Source organism: Camarhynchus parvulus, chromosome 10, assembly GCF_901933205.1.
Source record: "Camarhynchus parvulus chromosome 10, STF_HiC, whole genome shotgun sequence".
NCBI classification, from domain to species: domain Eukaryota; kingdom Metazoa; phylum Chordata; class Aves; order Passeriformes; family Thraupidae; genus Camarhynchus; species Camarhynchus parvulus.
This window is the reverse complement of record NC_044580.1, coordinates 6,402,905-6,417,344: the sequence shown is the minus strand read 5'-3', so window position 1 is coordinate 6,417,344 and position 14,440 is coordinate 6,402,905. Positions and strand designations below refer to the sequence as shown.

Genomic DNA, 14,440 nt, shown 5'->3' with positions numbered 1-14,440 from the left:
GTTTCCTAAGAAAACTTATCTCTTTTGTGGGGTTTTGGTTGCTGTTTGTTATCATTCTTAGTTTAATTTTATTTTCCTCTGTCTTGTACAGATTGTGAATGCCACAAAAAGTCTAGATACAAAGGTGTTTATAAACACCAAGGGATTAATTTTTTTAAAAGTATGAACTACTTGGTGGAGCATTTTTCTTCTGTTGTCAATATTTAGCCTTGAGACTGATACCTAGAAAAACATTTTTTTAAAAACAGCTATTTTTTAAAAAGCTATTCATGCTAACAAACCACTACTGCTTTGCTATCTTGTAAGTTTGTTCTGTCTTTATATTAAATGACTGAATTTTGTTGTTGTTACAGATAATAAAATTCACTGCAGTTGCTTTCAATGCTTGTAATGCAGGCTTGCATACCTACCCCACACTCAGTCTTCTGTCTCCTTCTTTTTGTTTCAGTATTTACAGCAGAATTACTCCCTTTAGTAATTAGGTCATGTATTTGACAGTTGCACCTCAGGTTTTGACATATACCTTGGAATTCTCTGCCTACATATATTTTAAATCTGTGAAAAAATAATCTCTTATAATAACAGCTGGTGAATGAAGTATAAATGAAGTATGGAAACTTTCTTCTTCCTTTTTCCTCATAAGGAAGCATGGATGAAGATGTTGTGGTGATTGAAGCATCCTCCACTCCCCAAGTCACTGCTAACGAAGAAATAAATGTTACCTCAACAGACAGTGAAGTGGAGATTGTCACAGTTGGTGAAAACTACAGGTGAGATGAGATTTGCATCTCTTTGTATGAATAAAGTTTTGCTTGTCTCCAGGTTTGTCACAATGCTTTCTGTCATTAAAAGCCAATAAGGTAATGTCACTGGAGAATTCTAACCAGAATGCACAGTGTGAATTTTTGATTAAAAAAACCAAACCAAACAAAACCCAATCAATAACAAAAAAAAACCCATTCTAAACCCCAAACAAAGTAAGGACAGAAAACCCAAAGCACAGCTTTGCCAAAGCTTGAGAATTGAACTAATCTGGAGTAGTTGAGGTGGCTGTATTAGTGTGATTGGCATGCAGGATTTGGGGGAAGCAAAGCTGCACAGTGAGATCCTAGAGAGAGCCTGTGTAGGCTGAGTTGACTATCTAGGGATTAGCTGAGCATTTCTCAGGAAAGCAGCCTACTTTTTTGAAGCTGCTGCTGCTGTATGTGCTTTCCTGTTCTTCCAAGAATCTCTGGAAGTTTTGTTCCATATTTTCAGATTTTACAGAATCTGTTAAAGTGGAGTTTCTTGAAGAAAACTTCAAATTCAAACCTATCTAAAGCTAGATGCTTGTAAAAAATAAACAGCTTTATATATTCCTAGCATCAATAAAATGTGTTTTCTGTAATAGTCTTAAGACTTGAAAAAATTAATTCTTTCTTCCCTCACCTTCTGCAGTGCTCCAGCCAAAACAGCAGTAGCTCCATGGTGATTTGTGCAGTGGGTTTTGTTTGTTTTTAGTGAAGTCATTCCCTTCACATTTTCCTCGTCTGAATTTCTGAAGTCTGAGTACATTGTTTTTCCAAATTGGAAAATAAGAGCCATCTGATTGATGTAAATACTGGAGAGTTAAAAATTTTTGGGAGTGCAATGGTAAATACAAGACTGTAAAAATACTGTTCCCTTAATTAAAGACTGTATGCTTCAAAGAAGATACACACTCCAAAGATCATTGTCTTGAGTGTTGGGGTTTGCATGGCTAAACTGAACAGAATGAGTGCTGTGTGTTATAAAACAGAGATAAACCTATCCCTTTCCTTAGGTATGGTTACAGGCTTAAGATGTCCTTAAGCCACATTGCATTTGAGTTTAAGTATCACAAAAAGCTGTGTTTGTTCTCCGAAGAGAAGGAGCAAAATCATATTAAAGGGAAAGGTGCAGAGATTTTGCACATTTTTGACATTTTGTAAATTTGGAGTATAAAAATTATCCTCTGAAAGTACTCTGTCACAGGTTAACATGCAAAAGTGTTTAATGTTTATGAATGTTTAGTGTCTTCATAGGTCTGTCGTCATTTATCGACCTACAGATCATTTATAGACCATTTATAGCTGTTTCAGACTGCACAGAAGTAGTACAGGATTTGGAGACTCTTCAATTACTATTTACAAACCCAAAACAACTTCAGCTATAATGGTTGCCTGGCCATGGCTGTAGGGTTTCACAGTGAATTTTTTTTTTAAGATAGCTTCATGTACATGGAACATGGCTTGAAGACCTTTAAACTCTCCATGCTGGGCATTTACTGTTATGTTCTCTGGTAAAGGCTGCAATAGGATTTGTGAGTGTGTTTGGTGAGAAGTGGAGTCACGGGGTATCTCAATGTCATAAAATGCTTTTCTAATAATAAAAAATCTCCGAGTAGCTCCTCAGACAGGAGGAGAAGAAAGCAATGGTGGCCAGATGGAGGCCAGCACTAAGGTGTTCCCTGTGTGCAGGTCCCGCTCGGCGCTCGGCCACGCGCGCTCGCACTGGGCCGCGGGCTCCAGCTCGCACGCGGCGCGGCCGCCAGAGCAGCGCTCCCGCAGCAGGGTCTCCACCGTCATCCAGCCCCTGCGGCAGAACGCCGCCGAAGTCGTGGACCTCACCGTGGATGAGGATGGTGAGTTGCACTGTCAGAGAAATCTCTACAGGAGCAGGGTGGCCAGTGTAAGAGCACTGGAGTTAATTGGATCAGATAGAAGGTACTCTTCTAAGTCTGATTTCTAATGTCTGTTTCCAAGAAAATCCTTTTGTGCCCTTCCTTTCAAAATTTAAAGTTTAGCTGTTTTCAATGGGTCTTTTAGATCTAAAGATACAGTTTTTCTTCCAAAGCTGCCTTGGGTGTGTGTCTGAGGGCTGACTCACCAGGCAGAAATTACAGAACAGGTTGGAACTACTTCTTGAAAAATATGCACTTACTTCAATGCAACACTATAAAAGGAAAGTCTATCATTGCCTATGCTTTGGAATAGTGACTGTTCTTTCAGGCCTTGAAGTAAAAATAACTTTTAAAAAAAGAAAAGCCCAACCCTAAACTAGTAAAGTGTGTTAGGTTTCTGAAGCTGTAACCTTTCATTGGTTCCTAACATTAAAACCTGCTGACACTTAATAAGTCTATTCCTGCTGAAGATTGTAAGAGAAACTTACCAATTATCATAAAACTAGGAGAAGGAAAAACTGAAGCTCATGTACGTTTTTGCACATTTGCATTTGCAGATGGTGGTGGTTTTGGGCATTTCTTTGGTGCATGTTATTTGTAATGTGAACAGAAGCTTTGTCCTGTTGAGGTTCTGTCCTTGAGTACATTGCAAGCTTAGTATCATGCAATATCTAATTCTTCAAGTTGTGGTTTTTGTGGTGGGATGGAGAGTCAGAAAGGCTTGAGAATAATTTTGGTTGGTTAATGACTTTTAAGGTAGAGGATGAGTTGATGTACAGATTCTTTATTTTAGGTATTTACTGTGAAATATCCCAACAACTCTATTGTTGAAGGGGTGCAGTGTAGGTTTCTATTGCTTTACTTTACTCTTAAAATTCATATTATAGAATTTAGTCTTGGATTCAGAAACCAAGTTATTTTTAAAATACACTTCTGTAATGTGTGTGTTAAAGACTGGCTGTTTCTCCTGCCTTCTAGAGGAAATGCCTAAGATGAATCTTCCAGGATTTAAGGAATACTATTTTTGGGTTTAGGCATCAAATTTCACACATGAATTAGTGTTAAATGATTGGACTTCTGAATTAACACTGTAAAAGGCAGCTATGCAGTTTAGCCCAACTTTACCTATTTCATCAAAGATACTGGTCTTAAAACTTGGCTGGCTGCTTCCTTGAGCATAAAGATCCTATCTCCTTTTAGTTTTCCTGGGCCAATATCTGGGCAGTGAGTTGAGAAACCCAGTTTCTCTTAGCTAGTAGTTCACAATGGACCAAGCTCCCTGTTTTTCACTGGTTTGGGCAGGAGAGAATCAGAAGTGTCTGTAAGGGCTGGTGGGGAACCTGAGCCTGAGGGAACTCAGGGTGGCCACTGGCCTGAGCACTGCCTGATCACTTCTCATTGTAGGCTATACATGTTCTATAAAGTTGCTCTTGTTTTCTGAATTTAAACATTAATATATTTCACCCCAAACATTGTCCTTAAAATAAATAGAATTAGTATATTGGAAGGCCACATTAAAAGTAAGAGGAATCTAAATGTAGATATCTGGTCATGTTTTTTAATGTGATGAGTTGGAAGACTTGTGAGAGAGAAGATACATTTATTCCTTTGCTCACTGAGTTGCTGATATTCCTGCTAGATATAGAGAGAAGTCTTGAAAACGACTCATATTTTATTTTGAGACTCTGTGTAAAGGAAGTATTTGAAGTTTTTTATGCTTTTTTTTATTCCTGATATCCATGCAAACGTTTTTACTAAAAAAACCTCAGCCGTTTCTGATAATCTTCCTTTTTATGGTATCTTATACTCTTAGTCATGTCATTGCCTTTCATTACTTAAGAAAAATTTCAAACTTATAGTCAAAGTATTTTTCAAAACTAAATTCTAATTATGCCACCAAGTATAGTTTTAAATTTTAACTTGCTTACAATTATCTAGTAAAGAACAAGACTCATCAAGTGCTTTGGATTTCCAGGATACATTCTCACTGTTAGCTTTGCAATATGTAATATGAACAGGTATGTACCTTTAAGAGAAGTCTCAAGTATTGATAATCTGCTTTTAGCATGTGTTGAGACTAGAAACCAAGCTTATCTTGCTAAAAGCTTTAGTACTATGCATCTGGAATGATTGAAGTTTGTAAAGTAGTACTGCTAGCTTAGATGTTTGCTGTTCTTGGTGAGTGGTCTAAAAGTTTTTCTGTTCTTCATAGGCAATAGAAAGTTGTAAGGATAATACTTAATCATAGAGTAGTTTGCCTGTGGATTAATGGAGGATAGCAGCAAGCGTTTTTATCATAAAGTACTGAAGTAATTTAAGCTCTTTTATAGTAGGGTTTTTTTAATCCAGTAAATAAAACTTAAATGTCAGATTTGCTTGAGAATTGATTTTATGTTAATTATTAAAACTTGAGTAGATTAAAAAAGCGAGAGAGAAAAAAAAGATAATTTTCTTTCCACACACAAGCCTGTCGGGTTTTTATGTTCTGACTTTCTTAGCTTCTGGCAAGGCCAGAATTGAGAATGTCTTGTAAAATGGTTCAAAAGCAGGAACAACAATAAAAAAACCTCAGCACTTTTAAAGCTTAAAGAACATGAAAGCTTTTTTATTTCACCAGAGCCGACAGTTGTGCCAACCACATCAGCTCGAGTGGAGCCGCAGGCCGTGAGTTCTGCTTCCACTACCAGCTCCAGTACCTCTACCTCAGAGCAGGCCTCTGATGCAGCTCCCAATGTCTCCAGCAGCCAGCCCTCTGCAGCACCAGAGACCACTCCCAGTCTCCCCAGTGGCAGTGCTGCTGGCACTTCAACTGGAGGTACAGAATAAACTCTGAGTTGTTGTGTTGCCTCTGAGTACAAAAGAGGTAGAGGAAGTTAATCAGCATTCTCTAAATTAAGTGCCATGTGAGCTTCTAGTACTGAACCTAACAGTACTAAGCTGAGAGGACAGGAATCTGAAAAAGACCATCGATTTCTCCATAAAGTTACAGGAAATTTGCTGGAGCCTTCTGTTTGTGCCTCTTGGAATGATTTGGTTACACAGAACAAGCCACATCCTTGCTTTTTGAGGAGGTGGAATGTAATTCACTGGGAATTAAGCCTCTCATTTCAGTGTGTACAGAGTTGTTATTTCAATGTGTGTTGCAAGAAAGTGAAGGATGTGTCTGGATTGCTTGAGTATATCTCCTGCTGTGGATAACTCTCTGGGAGCACATTTATACAGACCTGCATAGAGCTGTATATACAGAGAGCACTCATGACATCACTGAAACAAAGCTGCCCTGTCTGCAAGTGTGGTGAGGGACAATTAACCTGGGTGAACCACAGTTGCACAGGAGTTTGAGGTCTCTGCACACTGACCACAGGAACAATTTTTCCTCCTTTCCCTGCTGATGACGTGCCTTAAATTTGTAGAATAAGGCAAGTGTCAGTTCCTGTCCTCCAGTGGTTGCCATGAGTACTTCCACCTGAACCATTCAGTTTAGGTGCATTTGGCAGGTATAGCTAATTACTACTTTTTGTAACTAGTTTGTTTTGTTATAGTCTAACTCTGGTTTTCAATTGGTTAAATACTTAATTGTGAGGTACGGGGTGTTTTGTTTCTATTTAAAACACTGCTTTACAGTGATCAGCTTTACTAATTTCTTTCACTGCAATATTAATGTTGTCTTCAAGATGAAATAAGAAGAGCTGCATCTAATTCGACACTGGAAACTGGCCCTCCGGCCATGCCAAGGCTGCCATCGTGCTGCCCCCAGCATTCTCCTTGTGGAGGGCCTTCACAGACTCATCATGCATTGGGACACCCACATACCAGCTGCTTCCAGCAGCATGGCCACCACTTCCAGCATCACCACCATCACCACCACAACCCTCACCCAGCTGTGCCGCTGTCTCCTTCGTTCAGTGACTCCAGCTGCCCTGTGGAAAGGCCTCCTCCTGTGCCTGCCCCGTGTGGAGCAAGCAGCAGTTCTGGCACCACTTACCACGAGCAGGCATGTTTAATCCTTGTGACTCACAATCACACCTTGTGACTTGGGATTTCAAGTTGTTCCAGATAGGAGGGAATAGGATAAGGATGCTGAATTATAAATTACTCGCTTGCTCTGCATCAGGCATTATGGAAGGGAACTTAAAGGAAAAATTGAGCTGTGATGTATATGAACACAAACCCCTGAAATTTTATGGAAAGACATAACACTTCAAGTAATTATTGATAGCTGACCTCTTCCTGGGTGACTGCATAGCAAACCTAACATAATTACCTTGAAATATTCTGCCCATCATAGCAACTTTGCAATGCATATCATTTAGTTGCTTTGGGAGAAGAAAAATATCAAGTCTAATGTTCTGTATATAAGAAGCATAAAAGAGTTGCTCCTCTGAAAGCATTGTTTTTTAGCAATTAAATCACAGCTGTAAAACAGTACAGTCATAGGAAAGAACAGTACTGTGCTAAGTTACAGTATGCAGAACAATCAATCTTATTTATCTATTGTAGAGATTTTTGTTGAGGTTTTTAGTTTGGTTGGGGGTGCTGGGGGTTTCTGGGGGCTTTGGTTGGTTGGTTTTTACAGAATCTGCTGTAAGGAAGTTAGTCTCTCAGCAGATTGATGAATTTAGGAATAAGAATAAAAAATGTTCCAGAGTCAAACTGTAAAACGTCAAAATTTGGATCCCAGTTGCTTGTTTTTATTTTTTTAAATCTGATATTTGAATATGACTTTGCTTTCAGTGTCTAAAGAGTGGCTTGAAAAAAGATGGTTTGTTTCTGCAGCAGGCATTGCCAGTAGACTTGAGCAGCAGTGGTATCAGGAGCCATGGCAGCGGCGCTTTCCACGGCACGTCAGCGTTTGACCCGTGCTGCCCCGGCTCCTCGTCGCGCACGGCGCTCTACGGGCACCAGGCGGGCGCCGGGCCCAGCCAGGCCCTGCCCATCGACGGCTACAGCTCGGGCATCGTGGCACAGCCACAGCCACAGCCCCCGCCCCAGGCCTCGCTCTCGTCCTGCCGCCACTACATGCACTCTCCTTGTGAGTACTGACATTACATGCACTGTCCCTGTGAGTGCTGACACTGCATGCGTGCACTCTCCCTGTGAGTATTGGCACTGCATGCACTGTCCCTGTGAGTATTGGCACTGTATGCACTCTGCCTGTGAGTATTGGCACTGCATGCACTGTCCCTGTGAGTACTGATGCCACTGCATGCATTCTCCCTGTGAGTACTGCTGGCACCACTGCATGACTCTCCCTGACACACTGCCCTGGCAGCAGGGGAGCACTCCACCTGCTTGCATTGATCCTAGAGTTGGCCTAGCAAAACACAGATTGAGAAATATTTTAAACAGTTAGGGGGTTTGAATAGGACCAAGGTAAAGTTAAAATATTTTATTATGAGTGACCATAATAACACTGAGACTTCAAAACTGTATTTACAATGAAAATATTTTTCATCTTGTTTGTATTCTAGCACTGGCTTTTTATTTCATTTTCCTTGGTTGATCCCTTGTCCCATCCCTCCAGTGAGATCTGCTTTAGCAGAATAATTTGTTTGATTGTGATTTCTTTTTTTTTATATTTGATTGTCTCTATAGAATAGTGAACCCAGAAAGATGGGGGTTAAACTTTTAAAAATTAAACAACAAATGTAAAGTAATATTGGCGGGAGGTTCTGTCCTCCTACTCCTCCCTCATGAGACCCCACCTGGAATAGTGCTTCAGGTCTGGGCTCCTCAGCACAAGGAGGACAAGCCTGTTGGAGTGAGTCTGTGGAGGACCACGAAGGTTCTCAGAGGGCTGGAACATCTGTGCTCCAAGGACAGGGCTAAGAGAGTTGGAATTGTTCAACCTGGCAAAGACAAGGCTCTGGGGAGACCTTGAAGCACCTCCCAGTGCCTAAAGGGGCTCCAGGAGAGCTGAAGGGAGACCTTTGACAAGGGCATGTGGTGATAGGACCAGGGGAATGGCTTTAAACTGGAAGAGTAGATTTAGGTCGGGTTTAAGGAAGAAATTCCTTCCTGTGAGGCTGGTGCGGCTCTGGCACAACTTGCCCAGAGAAGCTGTGTTTGCCCTTTCCCTGGAAGTGTTCAGGGGTAGGCTGGACACGGCTTGGAGCAGTCTTGTCTAGTTGAAGGTGTCCCTGTCCATGGCAGGGGCTTGGAACAAGGTGATTTTTGAAGTCCCTTCCAACCCAGGCCTTTCTATGTACCTGTTCCAGTTGGTATCACACAGATTTTTTTTTTCTTCTTTTTGCCAGTATTGGAAAACGGAATGCTTTTGGGCTGCAGAAAATGCAGATTTCTTGTAGGGTATATTTGTAGAATCACTTTATTTAAAAGTTGCATAAACACATATTCCCATGTTGCTACTGTTTAAACTGATGTAATAATACTGAAACGCCTGTGTGAAGATACTTCTTAAAATAAATTTGACCAAAATTGACCAAATTAAAAGCACCTTATGTTTTCATTGCAGATGCTTCCTTGACCAGACCTCTTCACCATCAAGCTTCTGCATGTCCTCACTCTCATGGAAATCCTCCTCCACAGCCACAACCTCCACCTCAAGTGGATTATGTTATCCCTCATCCAGTGCATCCCTTTCATCCTTCGATCTCCTCTCATGCATCTTCTCATCCTGTTCCACCTCCACCACCAACTCATCCCTTAGCCAATGCAGCTGCTCCAATACCACAGCATCTCCCTGCAACACACCAGCCCATATCCCATCACATCCCTACAACAGCACCTCCAGCACAGAGGCTACATCCCCATGAAGTGATCCAGAGGATGGAGGTCCAGAGAAGAAGGATGATGCAACACCCAACGTATGTCACAAATCTACTCAGAACAATAGCTAAACATATAATGCATTTCCCTCAGGTTTGTAAAGTGTTGCATGTGACTCTCAAGCTGTATGTTGCGTGGTTAGGGACTGTTAGTGTTGAACCATGGTAAGAGGTGTCTTTACAAATGGTCACAGGCACATGAGCATTAGGACTGACCTCTCAGTAGCATCTCCAGGTAAGGCACAAAGGGGCATGCAGGATAAGGGGAGCTTGTTTCTCTTGCCCATTATTCTGGATAATAAGCAGGAATTCCTTTTCAAGCTCCACAGTCTGGAGAGTGCATAATAAACTCTGGTCAAATGTCTCTTGACAGCATGTTTTGCCTTGTTGATGCAGTTAAGATTCTTTTTATATAACCAATACTTTAAAATAAAATGGACCAATTATCATACCGGACCATATACTGGGTTTTATTCAGATTAGATACTTATATATCTTTACTATGCCTTTTGCTTTAGAAAAGGAGGAGACTGAGAATGTCATCAATGTTGCAATGTAGCTACTAAAACATGCTACTATTGTTGCTTAACTAGATTGTTGATACTAGTATCATCAGATACTAGTTGATATTAGTAGTATCAGGTCACTAGTAGCTTCGTATTCACAGAGTAGCTGAGCTTGTTTTAATTCTGCAGGTAATGTGTTTAGATATCTAAGAGAATTTCAGGAATGAGCTCTCTAATTTTTGCTCCTGACTTTGTTATACAGATTTGACTGGTAACTAACTTGAAGCTCGTTTAGAAGTTAATGCTTAAAGAGAATTCTGCTTTAACTGCAGCTTTTGAGGCAGTTTTCAGGTTAAGTATCTATAGGCAGTAACTGCCCACAAATGGCATGTGACAGAGAAACCAGTGGCTGTGAGACAGCAAGGCAGCATTTTGGGAAAGAAATAATTGTGCTATCAATCTTATCAGAGCTGGGCATTTTCCAGTAGTTTAGGGATTGGAGTTGTGAATATTGGCAATTCTGCAGCTTAGTGATTTGTATAGAAATATGAATACTTATAGGAAATTGTAGGCAAATGTTGATGGTAATATTGTGGTAAAGTGGGAAAGTAACAGAAATCAGTCAGCAGGAGTTAAGTGTTTTTTGCAAATCCATAGTTGTTCTGTACCAGCTGACATGGATAAAAACTGTGTGCCCAGTTTACCTGAGCTATGATGCAAACGTGTTTCAAGGAAAATGTCCTCTGATTAGTGTATTAAGTTTCCCCTAATTGCTTTTGCTGATATAGTTTTACTAGAAATAGTCTGCAGCAGAGCTGTGAATGACACTGAATCTGAGCATGACTGTCATGTGGCCCTTCCTTTCCTACCTGCCCTTTGAGGTTAGGATTAAACACTTTCTCAGTCTCTGTAGTCATGACTGCCAAGTGAAGGGCAGGTCACTGTAGCTGAAGCTGGTTTGGTTCTGAATATGAAATCTGGGTTTACATTAACTTGTAATTTATATCTAAAGTAGAAATTAAAATACTGCATTGTGAGTTTCTTATTCTAAAGGCACTTGGTCTGTAACATTTTGGTTATGGGCGCTGGTTTCTTCATACTAAAAAGTATGTGAAATTAATTGTGGCTGTTCTTTGTCATTATAGACGTGCTCATGAGCGGCCTCCTCCACATCCTCACAGAATGCATCCTAATTATGGTCATGGGCATCACATCCATGTGCCTCAGACTATGTCTTCCCATCCTCGACAGGCTCCAGAGAGATCTGCCTGGTGAGCAATCAGACACTACTTGAGCCTTGGGACTCTGGGCAAGAGACCTGAATGTGCTGATCACAGTGCTGACAATGCTGGCTGTGCTTTTAAAAGCTGCTGCATGCACCTGTAGTTTAAAGTTTGTAGATGTTGATATGACTTTGAAATATTACTTGGAGTACTCAATATCTTAAATATATTTCTAGTGGTTTTTAAGGTTTTGTAGTACAGACTAATATATTCTCTCCCCTCTTTGTTTGAACTTATTTACAATTGCATCAGGCCCACTTATGAGCATGCACTTGCATTCCACAATATATTTATTATTAAAAAATATACTTTTGGCCATTAGTGAAGAGGTGCATGCATGACAACTGCTGTTCCCACAGCATGTGCTGCAGGGAAGACTCCACATGGATAATATTACTGGGCTCAGTAAATGTGGAGTTTTCTAGATTTTTTTCATACTAAATCTTCATAGCTGTTTTAAATATAGCTTTTAGTTATGATAGGAAGATTCTCCAGCAAAGTTTAAATATGGCTAAAAAAAAAATTGTATGTGAAACTGTTGTTGTAGCTGTACTATTTTGTAGGCTCTCCAAAGCAGAGGGATTGTACCTAGCAGGCAAGCTGTTCCTTTACTGTAATGCCACTTTTGTTCATGTGACAGGGAACTAGGAATTGAAGCTGGTGTGACTGCAGCTACCTACCCTCCAGGGCCCTTGCATCCTCACTTGGCCCACTACCATGCACCTCCTCGACTGCATCACTTGCAAATAGGAGCTCTTCCTCTAATGGTAAGGAGATAGCTTATGGAAAGTTATAATCATTGATTTTTGATTTTGTTTGTAAGGAAAATGGATGTGTATACATTGCTGCAAATTGCTGATCTGAAAATATTTCACTGTCTGTCCATGTGTTGCTCCCAGTGAGGGTGCTTGAATAGACCCATTGTGTAGTAAGAGGAGGCAGTATAGGGACATCTATATTTCTAACTTCAGCTCTTGTAAAATGAAATATACTTGAATTAAATTGTCACTTGCATTGCAATGCATTGACCCTCTGCATCTGATTTTTAAAGTTTAGATTATTCAGTTTTGGATTGTTAAAAGTACCAGCTTTCCACCCAATGCATGAGAATTAGCACTGATTCTTTCTTTTTAAGGTGTGTATACACACAGCTAGAATTCCATCTAGAGATTTGATTGTTTTCAAATAATATTTATTATTCATCACCTAATTCTGTGTGATCAAGTATATAATTCTGTAGCATGAAGTGTTATACTCTGCAGGAAGTGTGGCAGTAAGGTCACACACCCTGTTACATATAATTTTTTTTAATCTGCAGTGGAAAACCAAAACAAACCAGCATATTTTTACTCTTGCTAGAGAATATTATTTTTGAAAGAATGCTTATAGGTATAGTTAAATTTTTTCTTAATTTTGTTTAATGAAAATTCACAGAGAAACAGATTTAGTTTGAGTATATTTAGTGTTTCTGTGTGGTCAAGAAAGAATGTTTAATCCTCTCAAAGCTAGTTAATCTAATCAAAATTGTGAGTTCATCTGTACATGAATGCTAAAATCATAGTGAAAAAAATCCTGCAAGTTACATCCTTTCAAAATTCCTCTGTTAGTAGCCTGAATTGACATTTGGGGCTTGAACTGTAGATTTACAACCAGACTGTAGTAACTGTCTCCAGTCTGGTCTTGCATTGCTTGTTCCTCACTCTTTAACTACCAGATATGATGATCCTTAAGTACCCCCCTGATAAATGAGGGTTGGTCATTCGTGGGTGCTGCTGACATCCTTAGCACAGACTTTCTAAAGCAGTCTGTAGAATTTGGTATTTTCTTGTAGCCAGTGAGATTTTTAAAGCATAACCTTCTCCTGTGCATCATCTCTTCAAATTAAGTTTTTCTGCATTCTTCAGTTAGGTGTCTGCTTTTTCAAGTGCATAAAAGATGCTTTACACTCTTATATTTATTTAATGTGTTGTACTATAACAGACAGCATCAGATGCTTTAGATTCCCCCGTAATAGTTCAGGGAACTGTAGTTGTGCTAGGAGGCAGCCAGTTAAATCTGTGCCTGTTTTAGCTCATTTTTTATCAGGGCTAATAAATAATCTGTGGGATTTACTTCGATTATCACAGTGAAGTTCCTAGAAATTTAGGAGTTTAGATGATCCTTATATTACAATGTGATGAGAAACTTTTAATTGTATTTTAATTTTAATTGAGGTATTCCTACAGGTAAAATGTTATGTAAGCAAATAGTTGGGATCCCACACTTCATCTTTTTAGCAGTAGAGGAGAAGAAAGCTATGGTAGAGAATGTTCAGAAGTATTTCCTGAGTGTGTGATAAAATATTTTAGGGATTTATGCCCCTCTGCTTGGCAGCTGCAGTTTCTAATTGGTAAGAGTGGCAGATGAAATGAGGGTCTTTAAATCCACAGAAATTTGTGCAAGTGTTTGTGTAGGGATATTTGAGCTTTATAACAGCAATTAATGAGGGGCTGAGTGAAACTGAAGTTTGTGTTTTGAGGCCTTGCACACAGTGCACTGCCAGCATGTTTGATCATGAACAGGCTGCTCTGAGCAGCACAGGAATTCCTCCAATGCTTGGGATCTGGTTTGAGCCTTGCTGTGATCAGACCCAGCACTGTGGCTTTGAAGTTGTGTAGAGTCTTTGACTAATTTAAAATGTATTCACACACTAGGAGAACATGAAGGTAGGTTAGAGCTCTGCTAGAAGTTATATATACAATGAGTTCAAAGCATTACAAATGCCTTTTGATGATTCTGCCCCTTCTATAGCAATAAAGAAAGTCACAGGTTTTGTTCTTGTGTGTGTGTGAGTACAGCAGATCTGTCAGCAAAACTTATTTTGAATAGAGAGCAAGTAGTCAGTGAAGTTTTTCATCAACAAACTTGACTGGATTTTAAACAAAAGTGCTGGTTTAGGCAACAGATTATTTGCACCTGCCACCTGTTTTTTTTCTCTGTAACTTTAGGAGTGGGGTGGAGGAGGAGAGGCTGAGCTGTGATTACAGTCCCTCTGCAAAGTTGTTGATGTTCTAAGGAGTGCTTTCTTCTTCAAGTACAGAGGGTACTAAACAGAGATTTCATGAGTCATATTTTTTGATGCAGATATCATAAACTGTTTTTTTTTTTTGAGAGAGTTGTCTTTTAAAGTAACTGATCCAGTCA

At 39.8% G+C, this 14,440-nt stretch overlaps 1 protein-coding gene across 6 annotated transcripts in view; it reads left to right on the top strand.

Moving 5' to 3' along the window:
• Nucleotides 1–14,440, top strand: part of RNF111 (ring finger protein 111) — a 43,385-nt gene that overhangs the window by 18,529 nt on the left and 10,416 nt on the right. For 4 of the 6 annotated variants that reach the window (XM_030955245.1, XM_030955244.1, XM_030955242.1 and 1 more), the window contains 8 exons: nucleotides 644–770; nucleotides 2,478–2,641; nucleotides 5,298–5,495; nucleotides 6,355–6,674; nucleotides 7,457–7,712; nucleotides 9,156–9,507; nucleotides 11,120–11,245; nucleotides 11,898–12,024. In XM_030955245.1, coding sequence (XP_030811105.1) covers nucleotides 644–770; nucleotides 2,478–2,641; nucleotides 5,298–5,495; nucleotides 6,355–6,674; nucleotides 7,457–7,712; nucleotides 9,156–9,507; nucleotides 11,120–11,245; nucleotides 11,898–12,024 — 1,670 coding nt within the window. The remainder of the gene's footprint in view (nucleotides 1–643; nucleotides 771–2,477; nucleotides 2,642–5,297; nucleotides 5,496–6,354; nucleotides 6,675–7,456; nucleotides 7,713–9,155; nucleotides 9,508–11,119; nucleotides 11,246–11,897; nucleotides 12,025–14,440) is intronic. The other 2 variants (XM_030955243.1, XM_030955241.1) reach the window with 1 other exon arrangement.